At 44.3% G+C, this 26,233-nt stretch overlaps 1 protein-coding gene across 1 annotated transcript in view; it reads left to right on the forward strand.

Moving 5' to 3' along the window:
* The window catches only part of LOC143982549 (tetraspanin-18-like), a 132,036-nt gene extending 118,261 nt beyond the window's left edge, over window positions 1-13,775 (forward strand). The window contains exons 7-8 of the mRNA XM_077481389.1: window positions 10,087-10,170; window positions 13,514-13,775. Of these exons, the coding sequence (XP_077337515.1) occupies window positions 10,087-10,170; window positions 13,514-13,561 (132 nt within the window). The 3' untranslated portion in view covers window positions 13,562-13,775. The remainder of the gene's footprint in view (window positions 1-10,086; window positions 10,171-13,513) is intronic.
* The last annotated feature ends 12,458 nt before the right edge of the window (window positions 13,776-26,233 follow it).

Raw genomic sequence — 26,233 nt, forward strand, 5'->3', positions numbered from 1 at the left:
TGGCCCCTCCTCCCTTCTCATCCATCTTAGGTGATGTAGTGTACAGTGCAAGCACCTGCGACAGACGGGAGGGAAGGAGGGGCCGGCGGGGAGCAGCGCGCTGTTAGAGGTATTATTACAGCCGCTTCAAGGGTCCTCTCGTTGGGCCGGCCACGGGCCAGCAATGGCTCCAGGCCCTCAGACGGCGGCCGAATGACCGATGGGTCAGTCCGCCCCTGTTGGGGTGGAATATAGGACCTTGAGACAGTAGATTAGGATGACATGGAAGCAGGGCCGTCTTTAAGGCAGGGCAAAAGGGGCAGCTGCCCTGGGCCCTGTCATTGTTGTGGGGCCCAAAGCAGCTGTCTCATACTTGCCAACTATCCCAGTTTACATTCCCTTGTCCCTTGAAGTTTTAGTCCTGTGCTGCTACTAATGCTGCCCAGCTCTGCCCTATTGTTGTGTACAGATGACTCACCTGCATACCTGTGTTTACATGTAAATACTGGCATTCATATGTAAATAGCAGTGACATGCATATGTAAATAGCTGAGGCCAACTGCACTGATATGTAAATAAAGGCAGCATTCATAGGTATATCATGCCCCCCTGCAGTGAGGAGAAGATGTGCTGTAACCTATAGCAACATGTGAGCGGTATTACTGTACAGCAATCTCTAGCAGCCAATCAACAAGCAGAAATGTGCTGTAACCTCTAGCAACTAATCAGTGAGCCTTAAGGAGTGCTTTAACCTCTAGCAACCAGTCAGTAAGCAGTAATGATATGCTGTAACCCCTGGCAATCAATCGCAATCGCTGCCTGATCTGATACAGTAAACTGATTTTAAGTCTAGCTGCTATTTATTGTATGTCTCCGAGAAGGTGGAGAGCGAAATTGCATGGGGGGAGGGGGGCCCTAAGAAAATTTTTGCCCAGGGTCCAATCAATATTAAAGACGGCCCTGCATGGAAGCGTCCACAGCCCGTCTATTGTCAGTCTCACAAACTCCGGGAACCAGGGCCTTCTGGGCCAGGTTGGTGCCACCAGAATGACTGGAACCCCCTCTCTCTGAATCCTGAGCAAAAATGTGGAAGGAGAGGGATCAGAGGGAAAGCATAAACCAGGGAGTACTGGCTCCATGGGACTATCAGAGCATCTGCTCCAATTGCCAGAGGATTTCTTGTTCGAGACACAAACTGCTGTAGCTTGTTGTTGAACCTGGATGCCAGTAGGTCGCGCTCTGGCCATCCCCAACATTGGCAAATTTCCTGGAACACCTCCATTCCCCTGGGCAGATTTGCTGCCAGCTGAGATAATCTGCCTTCCAGTTCTCTACTCCTGGGATATGGACTGCCGATATAATTGGCACATGTCCCTCTGCCCAGGCTAGTATGCAGTTCCCCGCCTTCAGAACTGAACGACTCCTGATACCGCCTTGGTGGTTTATATAGGCCACTGCAGTGGCATTGTCGGACTGAATCCTGATGGGGCAGTCCTGAAGACGTACTGACCGTAATTCTAGGACGTTGATGGGCAGGGTCTGCTCTGTCCATGACCAATTCCCCTGAGCTGTGAGCCCATCTAGGGTTGCTCCCCAGCCTTAGTGACTGGTATCTGTAGTCAGTACTCTCAAAGTTACCGGGAGAAAAGATTTTCCCTTTCGCAGGTTCTGATCCTGCAACCACCAGTTTAGGCTTAAGCATGCCTGAGGAGATAAGCACAATGGATAATCCAGGGCTTTTCTTCCTCTGTTCCAAGCCAACAAGATGTCTTGTTGTAAGGGCCTGGAATGGAACTGGGCATAGCACACTGCCTCGAAAGAGGATACCATCCTCCCTAGAAGATTCATTCAAAGCTGAATGGAGGGTTGTCTGGTGCCCCTTATCTGATGCACCTGATCCTTCAGAGCACAGATCCTTACGGGTGGTAAGAATACTCTTGCTTGGACTGTGTTTAGGATCAGATCTAAATACCTTAGACTTTAAGCTGGTCTCAAGGCTGACTTTTAGGTATTTATGTTCTAGAGCCTGTACTGAGTGATCTCTGAGCAGGAGGTCACCCAGATACTCGAGCACTAGGATCACTTGGACCCTTAAAAGACCCATTACTGGTGCTAGGACCTTTGTGAATACCCATGGAGCTGTAGCAAGCCCGAAGGGTAGAGGCACAAACTGAAAATTACGTTCCTCTACTGCAAAACGTAGGAACCTCTGATGAAGCTGAAAGATAGGCAAGTGTATGTACGCGTGCTTTATATCAATGGAGGCTAAAAAGCCTTCCCTCTGGAGTGAGGTTGCTACTGAGCAGACAGACTCCATCCAAAAGGACTGTATCAATATATACTTGTTTAAAATGGGCTAAAATTGTCTAAAATGGGCCTTGTGTCCCTATTTGGCTTCTGAACCGTAAACAGGTTTGAGTAAAACCCTGTGAAGCCCTTTTGAATACAGGGACCTCTATAATCACTCCTTGATGCAGTAGATGATGTAGTGCCTGAAGCAATAAGTTTCTTTTTGGAGTATCCGAGGGAACGCTGGATCTTAGAACCTCTGAGGGGGACCTCCCCCTAAAACCAGCTTGTAACTGTGAGATATAATTGAGAAGACCCACACGTCCTGAATTGTTGTTTTCCAAATGTCCACAAAGTGCAGCAGCCTTCCCCCCAACCCGATGACATGGGGGCATCCCCTCAAAAGGAGGGCTTGGTGCTGGGTTTAGAAGAATTTTGGTCCCGGGGGCCTTTTCTGGCCCTGGCCTTGCGGCTTGCCCCTGGCTGAAGCCCCCTGTTGCCGGTGGAACCACCCTGACGCTGAGACATTTGAGGAAGCAGTCCCTGGGTTTTTAAACAAGGCACATCTGGTGCTTTTCATCACAGGAAGTAGAGAACTCTTCCCCCCAGAAATATTTTGGATATATTTGTACATGTGATCACCGACTAAACGTTCCCCATGAAATGGGAAACCTGCCAATAACTTTTTACAAGGAAGCTCAGCTAACTAGTTCTTAAGCCATAAAAGTCTGCACATACTGTACATACAGACAAGAGAGCGAGAAACCTGCTGTATTGAATCCTTTAAAGCATCAACAGCAAAGCACAGCGCTCGAGGAATATCTGTCTTACTTTTAGGCAGATCATCCTCCTGGTTAGGCCTATCAGGCCATTTGACCAGATCCTTTACGGAATGGCAAATACCAATTGCTGCAACAGCTGGTTGAATAGCTGAACTGGCCAAAGAAAAGGAAGCCTTTAATAATAACAACTCCAATTTCTTGTCAACAGGGTCTTGTGCCCTGTGCATTATCTACCAGACACTTTAAGTTCTTATTTAAGGAAGAGACTGCTGCATCTACGGCTGGCATGCTCCATTTTGTAACAAACTTTTCATCCATGGGATATAAAAGGGAAAACCTTTTAGGAGGCAAAAAAAGTCCTGTCAGGATGTTCCCAATCAGTATACACTGCCTGTTCCAACAGGGGGTGTAGCAGAAAAGTCTATGCGACCTGAAATGGCCTCAGAGATCCCAAAGAGGGCCAAGGGGCCTCAGTCAATTCTGCAAGAGGCAACTTAAAGGCAGAGCAAACCATTTTGGTCAGAGTCGGGATCAAAAGCCTCTGCGACTGAGAGGCAGACTTTGACTGGATATCTTCTTGTCCAGATGGATATCTTCTTGTCCAGATTGCTCGGAAGCAGACTTATCTGCTGGCACTCCACTGAATCCTGAGCTTTAAGCCCTTCCCATCCTCAACCCATTCCTGCTTCAGACTAGGAGACTCTGGGGAGGGGGATCTGTCACGCTTCCTGCCATCCTGTGGGATGGAGGTAATCATGCCAGAAATCCTGTTCTCTAACCCAGCTAGGGCTGAGGATAGTTCATCCTTAGTGATAAAAGGTGAAGCAGCAGCGTTGAATGTAGGCACAATACCAGATAGGCGAATCGCCGCAGATTCCCCGGGAGCCTTTTGTCCTTCAGGGGATACAACACTAGGGATACGACTAGGTTCAGGAACTACTGACGACATAGGTATGCCCTTCCCTGTGGTGTTAGTCCCACTCCTCTTTTTGGAAGACATTTAATAGCCACAAACAAAGAGTACTTGGCTGTAATATTAAAACACCTCAGAAGGGAGACCCTTTAATAGGATTTACCAAGCCCCTATGCAACAATCCTGCTAAGCACCTTTAGCCTGCCAAGCAACACTTGGTGACTCACATGACCTAGGTAAGGAAAAATGAATCACTGCAAGTGTCTGTTAAGAGCCTGCTCTGTGTCCCACAGCTGCCTTCTGGAAGCACCACATGCTTGGTCTACACAGCTTAACCGGTTCCCGACCGGCGCACGCCGATGCACGTCGGCAGAATGGCACGGACAGGCATATTGGCATACAGGTACTTCCAATCTTTAATGCCGCCCTGCCATCGCGAGCATGCCACCGGCGGCGCACTCACGTGCCGGTTGGGACCCCCGTGAGTCCGGTCGCGGGTCCCGCAAACTCGATTGCCGCGGGCATACCCGCGATTGTCTCACGGGGCGGCTGAATGGAGAAATGCCGTTGTAAACAGCATTTCCCCATTCTGCCTAGCAACTAGTGACGCTGATCTCTGCTCCATGTGATTGGAGCAGAGATCAGTGTTCACTAAATGAAAGCCCAGCCCCCCACAGTTAGTAACACACCCCTAGGAACACTTAACCCCTACACTGCCACCCACTGGTTAACCCCTTCACTGCCAGTGTCATTTACACAGGAATCACTGCATTTATATAGCAGTGATTGCTGTATAAATGACAATGGTCCCAAAAATGTGTCAAAAATCTCCGATGTGTTCGCCATAATGTTGCAGTCACAATAAAAATCGCTGATCGCCGCCATTACTAGTAAAAAAAAATTATTAATAAAAATGCAATAATAATGCAATCATGTAGATAAATCAAGTAACCAGGGCTGTCGGCAATAAGTCCACAGGGGACCAATGAATAAATATGGGGTACCCACAAACAGGTAACTCAAACCCAATACAGGAACCCAAAAAAGGCTTATATCCACAGAACATGGAAAAAAGAGAAAAAAGGGGGCTCCGATAGTGCAGGTCAAAAATGGCAGGTTTTATTTAATAAAAACGGACATATATGGATAAAAGTGATCACAGTTCAAATAAAAGCAATATGGGGAATGGTGTATGGAGTACCTTCGGGTAAGCGCAATCATTCTCTTTATTCACATTTAAGCATAAAAGCCTGTGTCAAATGGATCCGATCGTTCAAACCCTTGATTCATTTTGGAACCATTTGTGGAACTAGAGACCAGGAGATCAGAGTGCTTTAATAAACCATGCCATCCACCTTACAGACACTGGTAAAAAACTAAAGTACTTCCTGTATGGGAGGGGTTATATAGGGGATCACTTCCTGTCTGTAGACCTTTGGTCTACCAGTGTCCATTCACCTAATAATGAAGTAAACCTAGCAGGTAATGAATATCAGCCTGACTCTGTGTCCCATGATGTATGAAAAATAAATATATATACAGTCTAGTCTATATATATATATATATATATATATATATATATATATATATATGTGTGTGTATATATATGTATATATATGTGTGTATATATATATATATATATATATACTCTGCATTCAGTGTAGCCTATAACTGCAGTGCATTCCCTGTTGTACAGTTGCTAATACAGTGCAGGCAGTGTACACAGTATCTAATACAGTGTGTACAGTTTCTACTACACTTCTGGTGGTGTACACAATATACAATACAGTGCAGCTGTTGTACAGTTAATACAGTGCAGGCGGTGTACACAGTATATAATACAGTGAAACCATTGTACAGTTGCTAATACAGTGCAGGCAGTGTACACAGTATCTAATACAGTGTGTACAGTTTCTACTACACTTCTGGTGGTGTACACAATATACAATACAGTGCAGCTGTTGTACAGTTGTTAATACAGTGCAGGCGCTGTACACAGTATATAATACAGTGCAGCCATTGTACAGTTGCTAATACAGTGCAGGTGGTGTACAGAGTATCTAATACAGCATGTACAGTTTCTAATACACTTCTGGTGGTGTACACAGTATATAATACAGTGAAACCATTGTACAGTTGCTAATACAGTGCAGGCGGTGTACACAGTATCTAATACAGTGTGTACAGTTTCTAATAGACGACAGGCAGTGAATTAATATATATATATTAGGGATGAGCTTCGAGTCGAACTCATGTTCAACTCAAACATTGCCTGTTCGCCTGTTCAGCGAACAGTGAACAATTTGGACTGTTCGCGGCAAATTTGAAAAGCCGGAATACCCTATACAAGTCTATGGGAGAAATCTAAAGTGCTAATTTTAAAGGCTAATATGCAAGTTACTGTCCTAAAAAGTGTTTGGGGACCTGGGTCCTGCCCCAGGGGACATGGATCAATGCAAAAAAAAAAGTTTTAAAAACGGACGTTTTTTCAGGAGCAGTGATTTTAATAATGATTAAAGTGAAACAATAAACGTATAATATTCCTTTAAATTTCGTACCTGGGGGGTGTCTATAGTATGCCTGTGAAGGGGCGCATGTTTCCCGTGCTTAGAACTGTCCCTGCACAAAGTATAATTTCGCAAGGAAAAAAAGTCTTTTATAATCACTTTCCATTGTCGGCTCCCGTAATACAGATAACACTCAATGAGTGATCTCTGTATTAGCCGACAATTCATTAATTGATAAAAAAATAAAAAATAAAAATAAAAAGCGTGGGGGTTCCCCTAAATTCAATTACCAGGCCCTTCAGGTCTGGTATGGATATTAAGGGAAACCCCGTGTCAAATTGAAAAAAAAAAATTGACGTGGGCGTCCCCCTAAAAATCCACACCAGACCCTTTATCCGAGCACGCAACCTGGCAGGCCGCAGGAAAAGAGGGGGGACGAGAGAGCGCCCCCCTCCTGAACCGTACCAGGCCACATGCCCTCAACATTGGGAGGATGCTTTGGGGGTCTGTGACCCCTCAAAGCACCATGTTCCCATGTTGATGTGGAGAAGGGCCTCATCCCCACAACTCTGGCCGGTGGTTGTGGGGGTCTGCGGGCGGGGGGCTTATCAGAATCTGGAAGCCCCCTTTAACAAGGGGACCCCCAGATCCCACCCCCCCTGTTTGAAATGGTAAGGGGGTACAAAAGTACCCCTACCATTTCACAAAGAAAGTGTAAAAATGGTTAAATAAGACAAATTTATGAAAAATTCCTTTATTAAAAAAATAAAAAGATTCCAGCAGGGGTAATCCACTCTTGCTATCCAGCGACGGATGATCATCTCTCTGGGGTCCAGCGATGGCTGATCTGATCCAGCGACGGGTGATTTTCAGTCCACCGCTGTCCATACATCCGTCTTCTGTCTCCACTGCGGAGACACTGCGGGGATCCCAGCGCTGACGTTTCTTATATTAGGAGGGCGGGGCCACCCGTCACCTGACCCCGCCCCCTCTGATGCTGATGAGGGAAGCCATGGGGTTCCCCAGTGACGTATGGGTGACCCTGCCCCCCTCTGATCTAACGTACCTGCGTGTTTAGACAATTCCGACGGACAAAATGCCACGCATGCTCAGAATAAACGAAGAGACTAAAGCTATTGGCTACTGGTCCGTTTATAGTCCCAACGTACGTGTTTGACATCACCTCGTTCAGAACGATCGGATTTTCCTACAACTTTGTGCGACCGTGTGTATGCAACACAAGTTTCGGCCAAAATCCGTCAGAAAAAATCAGACAGATTTTGTGGTTGGAATGTCCAACTATGTGTATGGGGCATTACAGTTGCATCTCTAGCTTTCATATTTAGGAGGGGCACATGGGGTACAGGGCCAAAAGTAGGGGGACCAGCTATAAAAATCATATATATATACACACACACATAGTGCCTTGAAAAAGTATTCATACCCCTTGAAATTTTCCACATTTTGTCATGTTACAACCAAAAACGTAAATGCATTTTTATGGGATTTTATGCGATAGACTAAAAAAAGTGGCAGATAATTGTGAAGTGGAAGGAAAATGATAAATATTTTTCATAATTGGCACATCAACATCAAGTGATGTTAGGGTAGTATACTGGCAGATGATATAGTGCAAGGTTAGGTGATATAGTACCAGGTTTGGTGATTTAGTGCCTGGTTAGGGTGGGCTAGTGCCAGGTTAGGGTGATATAGTGCCAGGTTAGGGTGGTATAGAACCAGGTTAGGTGCTATAGAGTCAGGTTGGGTGATATATAGTATTGCCAGGTTAGGTTATAGTGCCAAGTTAGGTGATATAAAGTAGTACCAGGTTAGGTGGTAGTTGCAGGCTAGGTGGTAGTGACAAGTTAGGTGATAGTGCCAGGTTAGGTGGTAGTGGCAGGCTAGGTAGTAGTGGCAGGCTAGGAGGTAGTACCAGGTTAGGTGGTAGTGACAGGCTAGGAGATAGTGGCAGGCTAGGAAGTAGTGGCAGGGGAGTTGGTAGTAACAGGTTAGATGATATTGCCAGGTTAGGTGGTAGTGGCAGGTTAGGTGATAGTGCCACGTTAGGTAGTAGTGGCAGGATAGATGGTAGTGGCAGGTTAGGTGATATTGCCAGGTTAGGTGGTAGTGGCAGGCTAGGTGGTAGTGGCAGGTTAGGTGGTAGTTGCATGCTAGGTGGTAGTGGCAGGTTAGGTGTAGTGCCAGGTTAGGTGGTAGTGGCAGGCTTGGTGGTAGTGCCAGTCTAGGTGGTAGTAGCGAGCTAGGAGGTAGTATCAGGCTAGGTGGTAGTGCCAGGTTAGGTGGTAGTGGCAAGCTAGGTGGTGGTGCCAGGTTAGGTGGTAGTGGCAGGCTAAGTTGTAGTTGCAGGTTAGGTGATAGTGGCGGGTTAGATGGTAGTGGCAGAGTAAATACATGACAACATGAATAGATAAGAGAATGCTGGTCCCTCTTCCTCCATCACCTGCACTAAAAGCATGAATCTATGGCTATCCATGCTGCTGCAAAACCTCCTTCTTCCTTCCCTGGAGTAAACATAAAGAAAAAAAAAAACTCACATGGGTGCTGGCAAACTGAGGACTGATTCTGGCTTCTTCCTGTAATTGAAGACAAAATGTGGTGGGCGGGAGGGGGAGAGGGAGGGGCTACAGCATGGATAAAGCATTATTGGCTAACAAGATGAGATGCAAATATCCCCCTCCCTTTGATGGTCGGGAGTCGGGACACTGACATCATGCAGCCCTGCATATTACTGCTGTGTGCACTTCTCCACACATTACAGGTTGGAGATGTTGTTTTGCACAAACAGAGGGGTGGGCTTAGAGGTGGAAGCACTACTGCTGGAGCTGGCTCTGCCTTCTGTCATTATGACAAGCAGGAGACCCGGACTGCAAAGTTTACACAACAGGACACAGAGGATGATCCACACCGCTATTACATAGCGATGCCCTCTGTGTGTCTCTCCCTCCAGCAGCTGAGAGCCTACAGAGAATCGCTCTCTAATTGCCATGCCAAACATTTTAATTGGGGGGCACAGTATGATGTTGGGGGGGTTAGAGCCCCCTGTGGCCCTACCCTAGTGAGGCCACTGCGCTGTTATAGCTGCACTTTTTAGCCACTAGTGGGGCACTTTAAATCCCCTCTAGGAGGCCAAGGAAAGGGTTAAAAGCACCTGCATTGGGGCGCTGCCTAAGCACTTTTGTTGCTGCGATGCCTAAGCGATTTGCAGACGCTTTGGCAGAGGTGCTTATTCATTTCAATGGCAGGGTGTTTTGGTAGTGGTGTATACACCGCTCCCGCACCACCCCAAAGATGCTGCTTGCAGGTCTTTTTTTCCTGTCCTGCAAGCACACAGCCCCAGTGTGAAAGCCTGAGTGCTTTCACACTGGGGTGGCTTGAGATTTTCAGGCGCTTTACAGGTGCTATTTTTTAGCTCTAAAATGCCTGAAAAGTGCCATACTGTGAAAGGGGTTAGTGATTTTTTTCCCCACAGAATTGGTTCCTGCTTTCTTTCTTTTTTTTTGCATCAAGGTTATATTAAGCATTAAGGTTAGGTGCAAGTGCTTCTTCTTTATATGGTACATTATATGGTAAATGTTTAAATTTTCCTGTGTCCCAGGGCTGTTTTATTACCATTGCCAAAAGTTTGCAGAAATACGTTTCCATAACTGGAGCTGTGGGCTTTGGAGTTCTTGGTACTGAGGTAAGCTAAAGTTAAATAAAATATTTAAGTCAATTTTAACAACTATGAACTTTGGGTTAAATGTGCAAAGATTAAAATACATGGTAAATACTGTTATGAATTTGTGCTCCTCTGTTCACATTGCACAGTCGAGAAAACCAAACTGTGAGCCCCTTGTGGCAGGATTGTTAAAAGCAACCATACAACTGCTAATACATTTAATATTTTTTGTATTTAATTTTTTACATATTAAAAAAGAATTCCATCATTTTTGAATTTACAACATACACAGGACATAAAACCATTTTTTCAAACAAGAGTTCTTGTTTGAAAACATGTTTTTATGTCTTATGTATGTTGTAAATTCAAAAATGATGGAATTCTTTTAATATGTAAGAAATAAAATATAAGGAATTTTAAAATTATTAGCAGTTGCATGGTTGCCTTTTAAAAATCCAAATCCCAGTTCTCCCAGTTTGGTATTCTGTATTATTAAGGGATGATGCCAACTACTCCCTTAATCGTGAAGTTGGATTTATTTCAATAATCACACTGCACAATCAAGAGTGTCTTGTGCAGACAGCAAATACAGAATAAATAAACAAATTCATGCAGATATTTTTGTTTGTTCTATCACAAATGAAGTCATAGTTATCAAAAGTGCAGGATTCCTAAGGGCATCACCAGGGGTGGACTGACAACTCACTGGGCCCCTGGGCAATTTGCGATCATGGATCCTCCTGTGTGCCCACCCACACTAAAGCCACACCCACACAAAGCACTGCCTATATATTGCACTGCCAACATTACATACATTCATCCTTTCCCCCCTTTAGCTGCAGAGGCAGCAGCTGAGAATGTACACATGGTGTGGCAGGAATTATACACCCTTTTGCATTTGGTGGGTGATCGCTACCCATTCAAGTGAATGAGGCCACTTTGCAAACACCCTGCAACTATGTACAATGCATGCGGTTGCAGCGTTCAAATGTGGGATCCAAGGGGTTAAAGCAGGTGATGAGGAGGACAATCGATGCCTCACTGCCTGCTATAACCCTTTGGTCACTGTACTGCACAAGGTTGCATGGCATTTGCAGTGCCGCCCCTTTCTCTTGACTAAGTGCCAGGAGCTACACATTCCAAGCATGATGGGATGTATAATTCCTGCTGCAGCTGCACAGTGGTGTAGTGGTTAGCACTCTCACCTAGCAGTAAGAAGGTCACTGGTTCAAATCCCAACCATGACACTACCTGCCTGGAGTTTGCTCCTTGAGGATAGGGACTGATGTGGGTGTAGCAATGTACAGGGAAAGGGACCACTGTAGACACTCACTCAGGATGGACTGGTGTCTTTATTCAACCTAACTAACTATGTGCACACCCCGCACCCCCAGTTAAAAGGGATGCAGTTGGGGGGTAAAAACAGGGCTCAACTAAGGTGTTTTACCGCCCCAAACTGCAAATGTGAACAAGGCCTTACTGTCCTGAGCACCCTATCACAGTTGCTTTTAAGGGGCCCCTTGGATGAGGGCAGAGAGGGGCCCCTGGGATGAGGGCAGAGAGAGCTTAGTGCTGCATTTTGTTCCGGCACTGCTCTGGGATCAGCACAGATTCCTCGGGAAGACAGAGGTATCTGGAGCCTCTTATGGGGCCCCCTACTTGCCCCGGGCCCTCGGGCAGCGCCTGAGTGCCCTAATGGTCAGTCCACCCCTGTGCAGTACTGGATCACAGCAACTAAATGGGTTGCTTTATGCCAAATAGAAAAACGATCATGTATGTTTGGTTATGGTGGTTCAGGTTGCATTCAAATTTATATTGAAGTCTGGCAAAAGTTAGTTTGAACCAGTCACTTTCTTTAAAAAACAGTATTTCAAATTGAGATTGTGCTCACCGCCTAATGCAAATCCTTCTTCCCTGTACACCTGATGTTTGTTTATTTGGAATACTAGGTGAAAAATATTGGCCCCACTATAATGGAATGCAAGAAACCATAGCTATTAAATGAATGAGCCCACCCTCCTTTACTGTGGAAATCATAGGTTAATTAAATGACCCCTTTTATATACAGTATGGCAATAGGAACTGTCCCCTAAAAATCCATAAAATGTGGGCCCTATGGTGTAATCCTGCTCTCACGTTAAGTTCAGGATGACTTCCAAAGTCTTAGTTATTCAGTATATATGTGAACCTCTGGGAAACATGTTTTAGAAAGTAAGTGTGACAGGGTTCCTACAATAGCATGCACTAATCTTTGTTAAGGGGAACATGCATTGGTGGTCACAATTGATTGGTCTTTGATTGATTGACTTATCAATCTGAGACCTTCCTACTGTATTTCTCTAATTCACATTTTGCCATTTTAAAAGCAAAGTACAATTAATACATTTCATATAAGCCTGGTCTTTGCGAATTAAAATGACATGATCTGGTCATAGTTTCCATTGCCATCACATCCATACATTCACTTTGTGTCTAAATCAATAAACAAATTTTTAAAATTGTTAACTATTTTAATTAATTCCTGTATTAAAAAAGGCAATGGCTCAGGTTGCATCATAGAATTTAATGGCTAGACTAAGGCCCACTTGCTTCCATTGGCAAAGATTCCATTAGCGTAAAAGCAAGATACTTATTAAATGTTTGAAAGACCATCCATGACTGTCTGATTCATGGTTGCCATTTCCTAGTGAAAATAGCTCAATAATTTAAAGCAAATTAACTCTAATTTCAAGAAAATTAACACTATGGGGTCATAGCTGCCTTTCTGGTAATAGGTGTAATGCTGGAGCTAAAATGACACGTAAGCTGGGTATACACTAGTAGATTACTAGTAGAAAGAACATTTGTTCGATCTTCTAATCGTTAGTGGGGTTAAATTGATGCCTCATTCTCGACTCCAGTGGTGAGAAAATTTGAAGAAGCAGAATGGTTTTTTCTTGACCGAATTTCTAACAGTACATGTGTATTTTGTTTGGTAAAGTCCATTCACTCTAAAATCAAATGAAATTTTGAGTTACTTTCAAAAAGACATTCATCAAGCTGCTGAATGTACTGAGAATTTTCATATGAATGTTCTGATGAAAATTCATAGGAACGTTTGTTCAAAAAATCTACCAGTGCAAACCTTCTTTAGACATGGTCTGGCTAAGAAATGTGAAGCAAACATTTTGACTGAAGAAATCAAACTAGTTTTTTTAAGTAGAAACAATTAATTGCTATGGACAGCTCAAGACTTTCCCCATTTTTCTTTCAAGATTTGATGTTTTCTGTGGGTTTAAATCATGTAGCCATCATAAGGAAAATGGTTAATAGCTTTATAATCTTCAACTTTTACATGTTTCAACTTTTACATGTTTATCTACAGATGTTTGCTATGTTCTTTGCCCTTTGTCTTTACTACAACTTTGACTAGAAGCTAGAAAAGATGGCCGGATGCAGGAAGAAAAAGAGCATTTCATCTCGATATCTACGGAGAAGTCATACATTTCAGACATTATGGGCATTTTTCTCAATAAAAAAATAATAATTTAATATAAATGTCTTCCAGTAATAGCAATATACTTCAGTTGTTAAGCTGTCACTAAATCCTCAAAACATGCAGTAAAGGGGGCAATGTACTTTTTAAATTTTTTTTGCATATGCCTTTTATTGTATCACAAACTCATACTCATACTGAGGGCTTATTCACACAGCTGTTTATGGCTGCACACTGCCCAGATCAGCACATTTCTGTAGCAGGTACGAACAGGTGTTTAAGATTATCTGCAGTCGCTAAGCCTATACAAATTAGTGACAGGGTGAGAGGCTCTACAGCAGGTCACTTGAATTCGATTGGACGGAGCTAGACTGAGGCTGCTTTAAGCTGCCTGACCATTTGGTTTTCTTGGTAGTGCAGAATACCCAGGTTTCTTCTATCCAGTTTCATATGTAGACCTGGGATGAGCCCTTACGCCCGAGCCAGCACTTTTTGTGGGATTACACTGGATTTGGATTAGGGGGCCTGAGCAGCAATCCATTACTTTGTCATTCAGGTTCACTGCTCACAATAAGGAATTATATATGTAATCCTTCTAAAAATGTGAGTCATATGGGAGCCATTGCTCCAAGCTTCTACTGCTGCAAAACCGTTTGGATGAAGGTATACGGAGCCCATCCACGTTGCACTGAAATTCACTGACAGGACAAGAGAAAATTCATACTGATGATGTCACTTAGCTTGGTAGATTCTATACAACCATTCAAGCAACAGAGCTCATCCCTGCCTGGAGACCATGCCTTTCTGACATATTTCACCCTTACAGGCTTAGTCCTTACAATGCATGTAAGGGTGAAACATGTCAGGGAGGGATAGTCTCCAGATAGGGATGAGCTATGGTAGATGCACCAACTAGAAATAAAGCGTTACTGGACCTACTGATTACCAACAAAACAGACCTGATCACGAATTTGGAAATACGGGGCAATTTAGGTAACAGCATTCACATGTCAATTGGCTTCAGTATAAATCACACAAATAAGGGGAATACAAAGACACTGAATTTCAAAAGAGCCAACTTCCCTAAACTATGAGTCTTGCTAGAAGGCATAAATTGGGATAAAATCTTAGGAACAAAGAACACGGAGGAGAAATGAGTTTGCTTTAAGAGCATATTAAATAAGGGCATTAGCCAATGCATCCCATTGGGTAATAAATTCAAAAGAGCGAATAAAAGTCCTGGATGGCTTAACTCCAATGTAAAAATGCATATAAAAACAAAGGCGAAGGCCTTCAAAAAATACAAGGTTGAGGGATCATCATCAGCTTTCAGACATTATAAAGAATGCAACAAGAAATGTAAGGGTGCAATAAGGATGGTTAAGATAGAACATGAAAGAAACATAACGGAGGAGAGCAAAAAAAATCCCAAGAAGTTCTTTAAGTATGTAAACAGTAAAAAAGGGAGAACAGACCATATCAGCCCCATAAAGAATGAGGAAGGACATCTGGTTACAAAGGATGGGGAGATGGCATAGGTATTGAATTTATTCTTCTCCTCAGTCTTGACAAGGTAATCGGGGGCTTCAGTAACCAAAACTGAGGTGTTTATCCTCATGACACATCACAGGAAGCAACTCCATGGTTAACAGAGGATAGAATTAAAATTAGACTTGGGAAACTTAACATTAATAAATCAACGGGACCAGATGGATTGCACTCGAGGGTACTTAGGGAACTCGTGAAGTAATTGCCAGACCATTGTTCCTAATTTTTACTGACAGTCTACTGACTGAAATGGCACCAGCTGATTGGAGAAAAGCCAATGTAGCACCAATATTTAAAAAGGGCCCAACATACATCCCTGGGAATTACAGACCAGTTAGCCTAACATCAATAGTATGTAAACTCTTGAAGGGGATGATAAGGGACTATATACAAGATTTTAGTAGTGAGATCGGTATCATTAACAGTAATCGGCATGGATTCGTGAAGAATCGTTCTTGCCAAACCAATCTATTAACCTTCTATGAGGAGGTGAGTTGCCATCTATATAAAGGAAGGCCCGTAGACGTGGTGTATCTGGATTTTGCAAAAGAATTTGACACAGCTCCTCATAAACGTTTACTGTACAAAATAAGGTCCGTTGGCATGGACCATAGGGTGAGTACATGATTTGAAAACTGGCTACAAGGGCAAGTTCCGAGGGTGGTGATAAATGGGGAGTACTTGGAATGGTCAGGGTTCTGTGCTAGGACCAATCCTATTTAATTTGTTCATAAACGACCTGGAGGATGGGGTAAACAGTTACATTTCTGTATTTGTGGACGATACTAAGCTAAGCAGGACAATAACTTCTCTGCAGGATGTGGAAACCTTGCAAAAAGATCTGAAAAAATTAATGAGGTGAGCAACTACATGGCAAATGAGGTTCAATGTAGAAAAATGTAAAATAATGCATTTGGTTGGCAAAAATATGAACGCAATCTATACACTGGGGGGAGAACCTTTGGGGGATTCTAGAATGGAAAAGGACCTGGGGGTCCTAGTAGATGATAGGCTCAGCAATGGCATGCAATGCCAAGCTGCTGCTAACAAAGCAAACAGAATATTGGCATTCACTAAAAAGGGGATCAACTCCAGAGATAAAATGATAATTCTGCTCCACAAGACTCTGGGCCGCACCTAGAGTATGCTGTCCAGTTCTGGGCACCAGTCCTCAGGAAGGATGTACTGGAAATGGAGCAAGTACAAAGAAGGGCATCAAAGCTAATAAAGGGTCTGGAGGATATTTGTTATGAGGAAAGATTGAGAGCACTGAACTTATTCTCTCTGGAGAAGAGATGCTTCAGAGGGGATATGATTTCAATATACAATTACCATACTGGTGACCCCACAATAGGGATAAAACTTCTTTACAGAAGGGAGTTTAGCAAGACTCGTGGCGACTCATTAAAATTAGAAGAAAAGAGGTTTAACCTTAAACGATGTAGATGGTTCTTTACTGTAAGAGCGGCAAGGATGTGGAATTCCCTTCCACATGGGGTGGACTATTAGATAAGCACCTGAACGACCGTAACATACAGGGATATACAATATAATACTGACATATGATCACACACATGGGTTGGACTTGATGGGCTTGTGTTTTTTTGAACCTCACCTACTATGTAAGCTAAATGGCTGAATAAAATCTAATGAGCCAAGTGATAGCATTGGTGTGCAGTTTCTTCTTTCCGGTCAGTCCTTTTAAAAATGCATTGGTAAATTGTAGTACTTGAAGAGAGACAACACAAACAAAGCTTCAAAGATGGCCATTGACTGAAGATAAAGTCGGTAGCTCAACAAATATCATAACCCTAATGCTGCGTACACAAGATTGGACTTTCCGGCAGACTTGGCCCGGCGGACCAGAGTGCATCGGACAATTTGATCGTGTGTGGGCTCCAGCGGACTTTTTCTTCCCCAAAGTCCAGCGGACCTAGAAATAAAACATGTTTTAAATCTTCCAGCCTAAAGTCCACCAGACCCAGTTCCTGTCAGGAAGTCTGCTCGTCTGTATGCTGGTCCAACGGACCAACTACAACGCAACGGCAACTACAGCACCTGCCCACGAAAATGTTTCCAGAGTGATCCTATCGTGCTGGTTCTCGGCTACAGGGTACTGTACACCAGGCCCTTAGGCCTGGTATGGATTTTAAGGGTAACCCCCTATGCTGAAAAAACGGCATGGGGGTCCCCCGAAAGTTCATACCAGACCTTTATCTGAGCATGCAGCCCGGCCGGTCAGGAAAGGTGATGGGGACGAGCAAGCGCCCCCCCCTCCTGAACCGTACTAGGCCGCATGCCCTAAACATGGGGGGGTGGGTACTTTGGGGAAGGGGGGCACCCTGCAGCCCCCCACCCCAAAGCACCTTGTACCCATGTTGATGAGGACAATGGCCTCTTTCCGACAACCCTGGCCATTGGGTCTGCGGGCGGGGGGCTTATCGGAATCCATACCAGGCGATGGGGCTCGCAACGTGTCAATCTCGCCGATGAAAGCGGAGAGATTGACTTCCTTCTCTTGTCCCGTCGTACCGGGAGTCACCGTCAAAATGGACAGACTTTAGTCCGTGTGTGGGCAAATCCGTTCATTTGGAAATTCCGTCGGACCTCTGGCAAAAGTCAGTCGGGAAGTCCGTCAGGACCTAGTCCGCCAAAAAGTCAGTTCGTGTGTGTGCAAGTCCGCTCGTTCGGAAAGTCCGGTGGACCTCCGTTGAAAAGTCTGGCGGATTGTCCGCCGAACCAAGTCTGCCGGAAAGTCCGATCGTGTGTTTACCCTTCTAAAATAGAAGTTAGTATATATGTGACACAGGCTAAATTGTTATCGGCATTCAATGGTCCCCAATTTAAAAAAAAGAAAAGACACTCTAATGGTGCACTTCTCACAACAAGGGTAATAAGCAACGCATGAAGTGATGGTGGAAAATCACCCACAATAAAAATCACTGTTCATTTCAGCAACTAGAGTAAGTCTTCCAGAATTCATCTCATAACCACCACCCAGGAGACAGAATACTTCCTCACCAGAGAATCTATAGAGGCCAATATGCATGTTGTCCCATAGGATTATACACTCACAACTGCAACCATATAAGCAAAATTGGTACTTCACTAGATGAAAAGACCCCAAATCACACAGGCCAGTTCACATACAGTGGCACTTGAATCCTTCAGCGTATCCAAGTACCTGCCAAATATCCCAAGAAGTGGTTCTTTCCACAGACTGGCATTCCAAAAATGAAAATCAGAAGGACCCCAATGGTGCATACAAACTTACAAATGTATTAAAAACACATTAAAACAAGTACCAGAAGATGTCTCATTGGATGAAACGTAGTAGGTTAAGCTTGAGCACTGACATCACACACTGTCACCTTTATATTGGGCCATAGTGTTTTATGTCATTTTCTAATTGACTTTTATATTTGTTATGTGTTTCTAATACATTTGTAAGCTTTTTCTGTGCCATTGATGTCTTTCTGATTTGTGAAAGCTGATGGGTATTGTTTAGATACTGTTTCCTGTTTAGACTGGGAGACATTGTGTGACGTATTTGCTATGTATTGCTCCCACTTTTATATCCTTTGTGCAACTGTGGTTTCTCAAAAGAGTAAAGCATATATATGCTTGATGATCACAATCCAACCTTACTGACCCCTTCATTATCCAACCATGTTGCCCTCAGATTGTCTGCTGAGTTTTTCCTTCAGATTTACCAAAACCATGTAGTAGAAGGGCCTGCCTGATTGCATACACATTGAAACTCCTAAGGTTTGACCTCATATTATATGGTTTTGGTAAATCTGAAGGAAAAACTCAGCAGACAATCTGATAGTGTGTACGGGGCTTTACCAAACCAAGGTTCAGACAGTCTGCTAAAGGAAGAAATGTGTTTGTGTTTCTTCACTAAAGAGATTCTGCTAAATTCCTGTCCTGGTGACCACACAGTTAGTAAGATGAAAATCTTACTGTAGGGCATTCATACAGAAATAAAAATCTTACAGCAGTTTGAGTCCTTCTCCACGCTATTCAAAATTAAAAGAATTGTAGCTGGAGTTGGTTAGGATTTTTTCAACATCGTGTTCCCAGTTTAACAGCTCTTACTCACTGAAGATTAAACAGCCATAAAAAAATATTCCTTTAAAAAAAAGAAATCCTGACATATTTATCATGTTATATATTGTACATTTGTCGTTTATTTGATTCTTGAAAATATTAATGGAGGATAACACAAAAAATAAAAACTGGGCATTTTCCTAAGATGTCACTTTTGATGTAACTATTTTTCATGCACCACAGACCAATGAGAAAAAGCACTCCTTTTTCATTTATTTATATACCGTACTTCTGATTGGAGCAATAATCAAGGCGTGTGTGTTTATGTTGTACTATTTTTATCATTCACTTTTTTGATCCTATACTGTGTTTGCATTGGCCCAGCAATGCCGAAATTTCGAAACCTCACAAGAAAAAATTATGAACACAAGCAGCTAAACACACAGATACATTCCTTAAATCTGTCAGACAACACAGCCAGAATTGCTAATCCTACTTTTTTCTACAGCTGTTACAGTAGCTTGCCTGCATATTTCTACTTAGCAAATATGCATACAGCACACTGAGTTGATTCTTTAGCTGGACCTCTGTCATTGTTCAGGAAATTACAAGACTCTGTTACGAAATTATATTTGGTAGTAGTTATGTTTAAAATAAATTCAAAGAATACATACCTGCATTAATTATTGCACACCATGTGACTAAGGAAAAGCACCTAAATATTAATTGGATGTTTTTTTCTAAATATTTGCACATCGCTTTGTCTATTGCTTCTGCATGTTATAGGGTTTATATTTAAAAGTACAGTATGTAGACTGGCTTTGAAAAGTATCAGATTCCTAGTCCCTGGCTGTACTCTACAACTACAACTACAACTACAACCTCTTACTTTATTACTGTGTCATGTAGTGATGCGGGGGCCAACAGAGGAAATCAATGAGTGAAGTAGGGGACCAGGAATCTGACACTCCTGGAAGTGTCAAATTGTGAAGTTTTTACAAGCAGTGGTATGCCTATGTTGTGCCAGGAATCTCACACACCTGGAAGTGTTGAAGATTTTTCAGGTAGAGGTATCTCATCCATGCAGCAAAGTTTGGTAGTGCGACCAATGGGAGGGGTAAATATTAACTTCTTCTTTGCAAATCCAATGTAACACATAAACCTAAATGCCTTTACATATTACCATCACAAATTCAGATTTCTGAGTGTCGGAAATTTGCACATTGAAATTATCCAACCTGATGGAAAAATTTCCTGCAAGCAAGCACTGATAGAAAGGGAAGAATAGTATTTTTATATATGGGCTACTAGCAGTCAATACTTATGTGGCAGTAGAGCAGCAACTGATTTGAAGACGTGGTAATGTCAGAATACCTGTTGTTCTCAGTGAGCCTTCTTCCTGCTCTTGCTAAACCTAAAGTTGGCTGTACCTAAGGAGTAAGGATCTGATGAAATTCATTGTAACCACCAGAAACAGGTAAGACTGAACTGTGTTTTTTGTATTTGTTTAGTCATATTTAATGAAGGATTCTTTTTATGGAGCCCCCAAATGCTTCCTTAAGCGCCATAGCTTGCATGTTAAAATGCAAGTGGTACCTGTAATACACCTTGTTATCAGGCTATTTCTTAGTGCTGTTATACCTTGAGTAACAATTACCGTACTCATCCATCATGCAACACTTTTAAAAATACAATTTATATATATTTTTTTTAGACAGATACAATTTTCATTTGGTGATATTTAAAGAAGTATGGCCTAAGCTCTTTTGACCATACTTTTTCTGTGGGTCACCTGAGTGCACTTTGTTCTACACTGCTGTGATCCAGATTCAGCTTTAGCCCACTGTCAGCTGGCACCACAGAGCAGGGCTGGTCTGGGACAGAAATTTGGCCCTGGAAGTCATCCAGACCGGCCCGCTTACATTTTGAGTGTCCCATCAGCACTCCCTTACATCAGAGTGTCCCATCACCAGCCCCCTTACAACAGAGTGTCCCATTACCAGCCCCCTTACATCAGAGTGTCCCATTACCAGCCTCCTTACATCAGAGTGTCCCATGAGCAGCCCCCTTGCATCAGAGTGTCCCATGAGCAGCCCCTTTACATCAGAGTGTCCCATCAGCACCCCCTTATATCAGAGTGTCCCATCAGCAGCTCCCTTACATCAGAGTGTCCCATCACCAGCCCTTTTTACATCAGAGTGGCCCACTGAGCCGTCGGCCCACCAGGAAACTCCCGGTAGTCCCGATGGCCAGTACATGCCTGCCACAGAGTCACTCCAGACTTTGCAGGGATCCTGACAATAATTTCAAGATTCATCCAATGCCTGACTGTCAGCTGACTCAGCCTCTCAGTACGCCGCTGAGAGCCTCAACCAGACACTCTCCACAGTCCAGGCCTCTAGTGAGCCTTGAAGGGGAAGAGCCACAGGCTCTCTGCTAATTGAAGACTGAGAACTGAGCAATCAGCGTTCTTTAATCGCTGAGTTCTTCATGTAGAACCAACAGGGGATAGCTGTAGCATCAGATCGATGCTGCAGCCATCTAGGTGAGTATAAATACACTAAGCAAAATTATAAATGCAACACTTTTGTGTTTGTCCTATTTATCATGAGCTGAACTCTAAGATCTACAACTTTTTCTATGTACGCTATTTCTCTCAAATATTGTTCACAAATCTGACTAAATCTGTGTTAGTGAGCACTTCTCTTTTTCTGAGATAATTCATCTACCTCACAGGCGTGGCATATCCAGATGCTGATTAGATAGCATGATTATTGCCACAATAAAAGGCCACTCTAAAATGGGCAGTTTTACTATATTGGGGGGCCCGAAAACCAGTCAGTATCTGGTGTGACCACCATTTGCCTCACACAGAGCAGCACATGTCCTTTGCATAGAGTTGATCAGGTTGTTGATTTTGGCCCGTGGAATGTTGCTCCATTCCTCTTCAATGGCTCTGCAAAGTTAATGGATATTGGCAGGAACTGGAACATGCTGTCGTCTACGCCGATCCAGAGAATCCCAAACATGCTCAATGGGTGACATGTCCGGTAGTATGCTGGCTAGGGATGAGCCGAAAACCCCCCCCCCCAGTTCGGTTCACACCAGAACTTTCGAATGGACCGAAAATTTGTGCGAACTTTAGAACCCCATTGAAGTCTATGGGACTCGAATGTTCGAAAAAAAAAGTGCTAATTTTAATGGCTAATATGCAAGATATTGTCCTAAAAAGGGTTTGGGGACCCAGCTCCTGCCCCAGGGGACATGGGTCAATGCCAAATCTTTTTTTCAAAATGCTCGTTTTTTCAGAAGCACTGATTTTAATGACGATTAAAGTGAAAAAAAAAGTTAAATATTCCTTTAAATATCGTGCCTGGGGGGTGTCTATAGTATGCCTGTGAAGTGGTACGTGTTTCCCATGTTTAGAACAGTCATTGCACAAAATGACATTTAACGGAAAAAAAGTCATTTAAAACTGCTTGCGGTTTTAATGTCATGTCTGGTTCCGGCAATACGGAAGAAAATCATTGAGAAAACAATGGCATGGGTAGCCCCCCTGCCCATTACCAGCCCCTTTGGGTCTTGAATGGATATTGAGGGGAACCCCGTACCCAAATTAAAAAAAGGAAAGGCGTGGGGCCCCCAGGCCCTATATACTCAGAACAGCAGTATACAGGCAGTGCAAACAAGACAGGGACTGTGCAGGTTTGTGGTGTTAAGTAGAATCTGTTTGTAATTTTGAACTGGTACATTTTTAAAGTGTAGCTCCATTGAAAAAATCTATTTTTAAGCTTTTTGGAAAACATAGGGAAGAGTTATCATCCCTGTATAATTTTTTTGGCTGTCTGTCTTTTTTCATCTCACTTCCTGTTGTCTCCTTCCGTTTGCAAGTAGGAGACATTTGTAAATTGGATGTTTGAAAGTAGGGGCCTGCCCTATATGCTCTGCAGAAATGTGGGCCTAAGGTGTTGGTGTTGCCACAACACTGTAAGCCCTCAAAGAGACCCTTGGTGGGAGCTGGAGCGCCCTGCTGTGAAGGATTATATCAAGAATTGTAATTACATGCCATTGTTGAACAGTGGTAGAAAAATTGGGCCTTTGGTGGTTGTGGTGGTGGTACTGATGCCACAACACTGTAAGCCCTCACAGTTACTCTCCATGGGGGCAGGAATGGGCCCTGCTGTGAAATATTATATCAAGAATTGTAATTACATGCCCCTGTTAAACAGGGGCTGAAAAATTGGGCCTTAGGCACTGGTTGCTGGTGCCACGACACTGCAACCTCTCCCAGATACTCTAGTCGGAAGTGCAGGAATGAGGCCTGCTGCAAAGCATTGCATCAAAAATTGTAATTACATGCCCCTGTTAAACAGGTGCAGAAAAATTGGGCCTTAGTCACTGGTGCTGGTACCATGACACTGAAACCTCTCCCAGATACTCTAGTTGTAGTGCAGAAATTAGCCCTGCTGCAAAGCATTGCATCAAAAATTGTAATCACATGCCCCTGTTAAATAGGGGCTGAAAAAGTGGGCCTTAGTCACTAGTGCTGGTACCATGACACTGACACCTCTCCCAGATACTCTAGTTGGAGTGCAGGAATGAGCCCTGCTGCAAAGCATTGCATCCAAAATTGTAATTACTTGCCCCAGTTAAACAGGAGCTGAAAAATTGGGCTGGTGGAGTCACCCAGAACCAAAAATGTTCTTCCAAGCTATCAGCAGGATCATTGAGGAGGAAGAGGATAGTCAGTTAAAATAACAGGACAGCATTAGCATAGGCAGTCTTGGAGGGATGTGACATTTCAAAAAAATATTCAGTTACATCAGCTTCAGGTGCTTGGTAGCTGGTGGTGATCCAAGACTGATCCATCTCTATGAAGGTCACTCGATCAACCGAGTAGGTGGACAGGCGCACCCTGTGTTTGGTTACAAAGCCTCCAGCAGCACTGAAGGTGCGTTCCAAAAGAACGCTGGATGCAGGACAGGCCAGTAGCTCAATTGCATACTGTGCAAGCTCTGGCCAGTGGTCCATCCTCAAGACCCAGTAAGCCAGAGGATTTTCGGTGGGAAAGGTGTCCAAGTCTGACCTTGCCCCTAGGTATTCCTGCACCATGTAAATCAGACACTGGTGATGGTTGCTGGAACCGATCATACCTTGGGGCTACGGACTATAAAATTGTCTGAACGCATCGGTCAGACGGCCACCTTCTCCACCGCTTCTTCTGTGACTGACCGAAGCCTCAACACGTTGTCCAGGACCAGGAGTTTGTAACCTCCCAGTCTCTGGGAAGGTTGCACAGACCTTTCTGCAAGGCCTCCCGGAGATGTCTCTGATCCTCTGCTCCCTCTGCGACAGCAAGATAAGGTCCGCAACCTTACCCTTGTACCGTGGATCAAGGAGAGTGGCCAGCCAGTAATGGTCCCTCTCCTTGATCCGAAGAATACTAGGATCCTTCCGCAGGTTTTGCAGGATCAGGGAGGCCATGCAGCATAGGTTAGCTGAGGCATTCGGTCCGGAGTCCTCTGGGTCACTAAGGACAACATGATCCGCAGCCACCTCCTCCCAGCCATGTACAAGTCCACGTGTTTCTTGGGACTGTAAATCATCCCTAAAACACTGCTGATGCTGAGTGCCAGGCTCCACCTACATGCTGACACAAGCCTCCTCCTCCTCGCCCTCTTCCTGTGTGATGGGTGGGACAGCAGGAACACTGTCTGGATAAACGGGGCCTTGAGAGGAAAGGAAGTCCTCTTCTTCCTGCCTCTGTTCTGCCTCAAGTGCCCTGTCCATTATTCCATGCAGCATGTGCTCCAACAGGTGGACAAGAGGTACAGTGTCACTGATGCATGCACTATCACTGCTCACCATCCTCGTGGCCTCCTCAAATGGTTACAGGACAGTGCATGCATCCCTGATCATGCCCCACTGGCGTGGTGAAAAAAAAACGAGCTCCCCTGACCCTGTCCTGGTGCCGTAGTCACACAGGTACTCATTAATGGACCCTCCCTCTGCTGCAGCATGGTCAACATTGAGTTCCACCTGGTGGGCATGTCAGCGGTTCTTGAGCAGGTTCAACTCCTTTTGGAGCTCAGCCAGCTGAGCACTGGCATTAAATGATCAGCGGAAATGCACACAGACTTTCCTGGCCTACCTTAGGACATCCTGTAAGCCCAGGTATCTGCCCAAGAACCGCTGCACCACCAAGTTAAGGATGTGACCCACAAAGGGCACATGGGTCAGTTGCCCCTGTCGGAGGGCGGAGAGGAGGTTGGTGCCATTGTCGCAAACCACCATTCCTGGCTTAAGCTGGCATGGTGTCTACCACCTCTCGGCCTGCCCCTGCAGAACTGACAAAATATCTGCCCCAATGTGGCTCCTGTCCCCCAAACAAACCAGCGCAAGCACGGCATGGTATCTTTTTGCCTGTGTACTTGCGTAGCCCCTTGAACGCCTACGGAGCACCTCTGGTTCCTAGGTCAAAGCACTGAAAGAGGCCATGGAGGAAGAAGAAGAGGAGGGAGTGGAGGAGAGAGGTGTGTCACAACCAGTAGTAGCATTTTGGAGGCATGGTGGCGGAACAACCTCCAACACTAGTGCACCTTGTCCTGCATCCTTCCCAGCTGCCAGAAGAGTGACCCAATGGGCTGTGAAGGATAGGTAACGTCCCTGTTCCTGCTGGACCATGAGTCAGCTGGAATATGCACCTTACCACTGACGCCCTGTCTAGCGAGGCATGGACATTGCCTTCCACATGCCGGTAGAGAGCCGGAATTGCCTTTCGTGAGAAAAATTGGCGTTTGGGGACCTGCCACTGAGGAACCGCACATTGCACAAACTTATGGAAGGGGGCCGAGTCTACCAACTGAAAAGACAGCAGTTGAAGTGCTAGCAATTTAGCCAAGCTAGCATTCAACCGCTGGGCATGTGGATGGCTGGGAGTGAACTTCTTTAGACGGTCCAGCAGCTGGGGCAGGGAAATTTGCCTGCTACAATTGGACATCGGTGTAC

Source organism: Lithobates pipiens, unplaced genomic scaffold (genome assembly GCF_037356315.1).
Source record: "Lithobates pipiens isolate NorthernLeopardFrog02 unplaced genomic scaffold, aLitPip1_a1.2 Scaffold_16, whole genome shotgun sequence".
NCBI classification, from domain to species: Eukaryota; Metazoa; Chordata; class Amphibia; order Anura; family Ranidae; genus Lithobates; species Lithobates pipiens.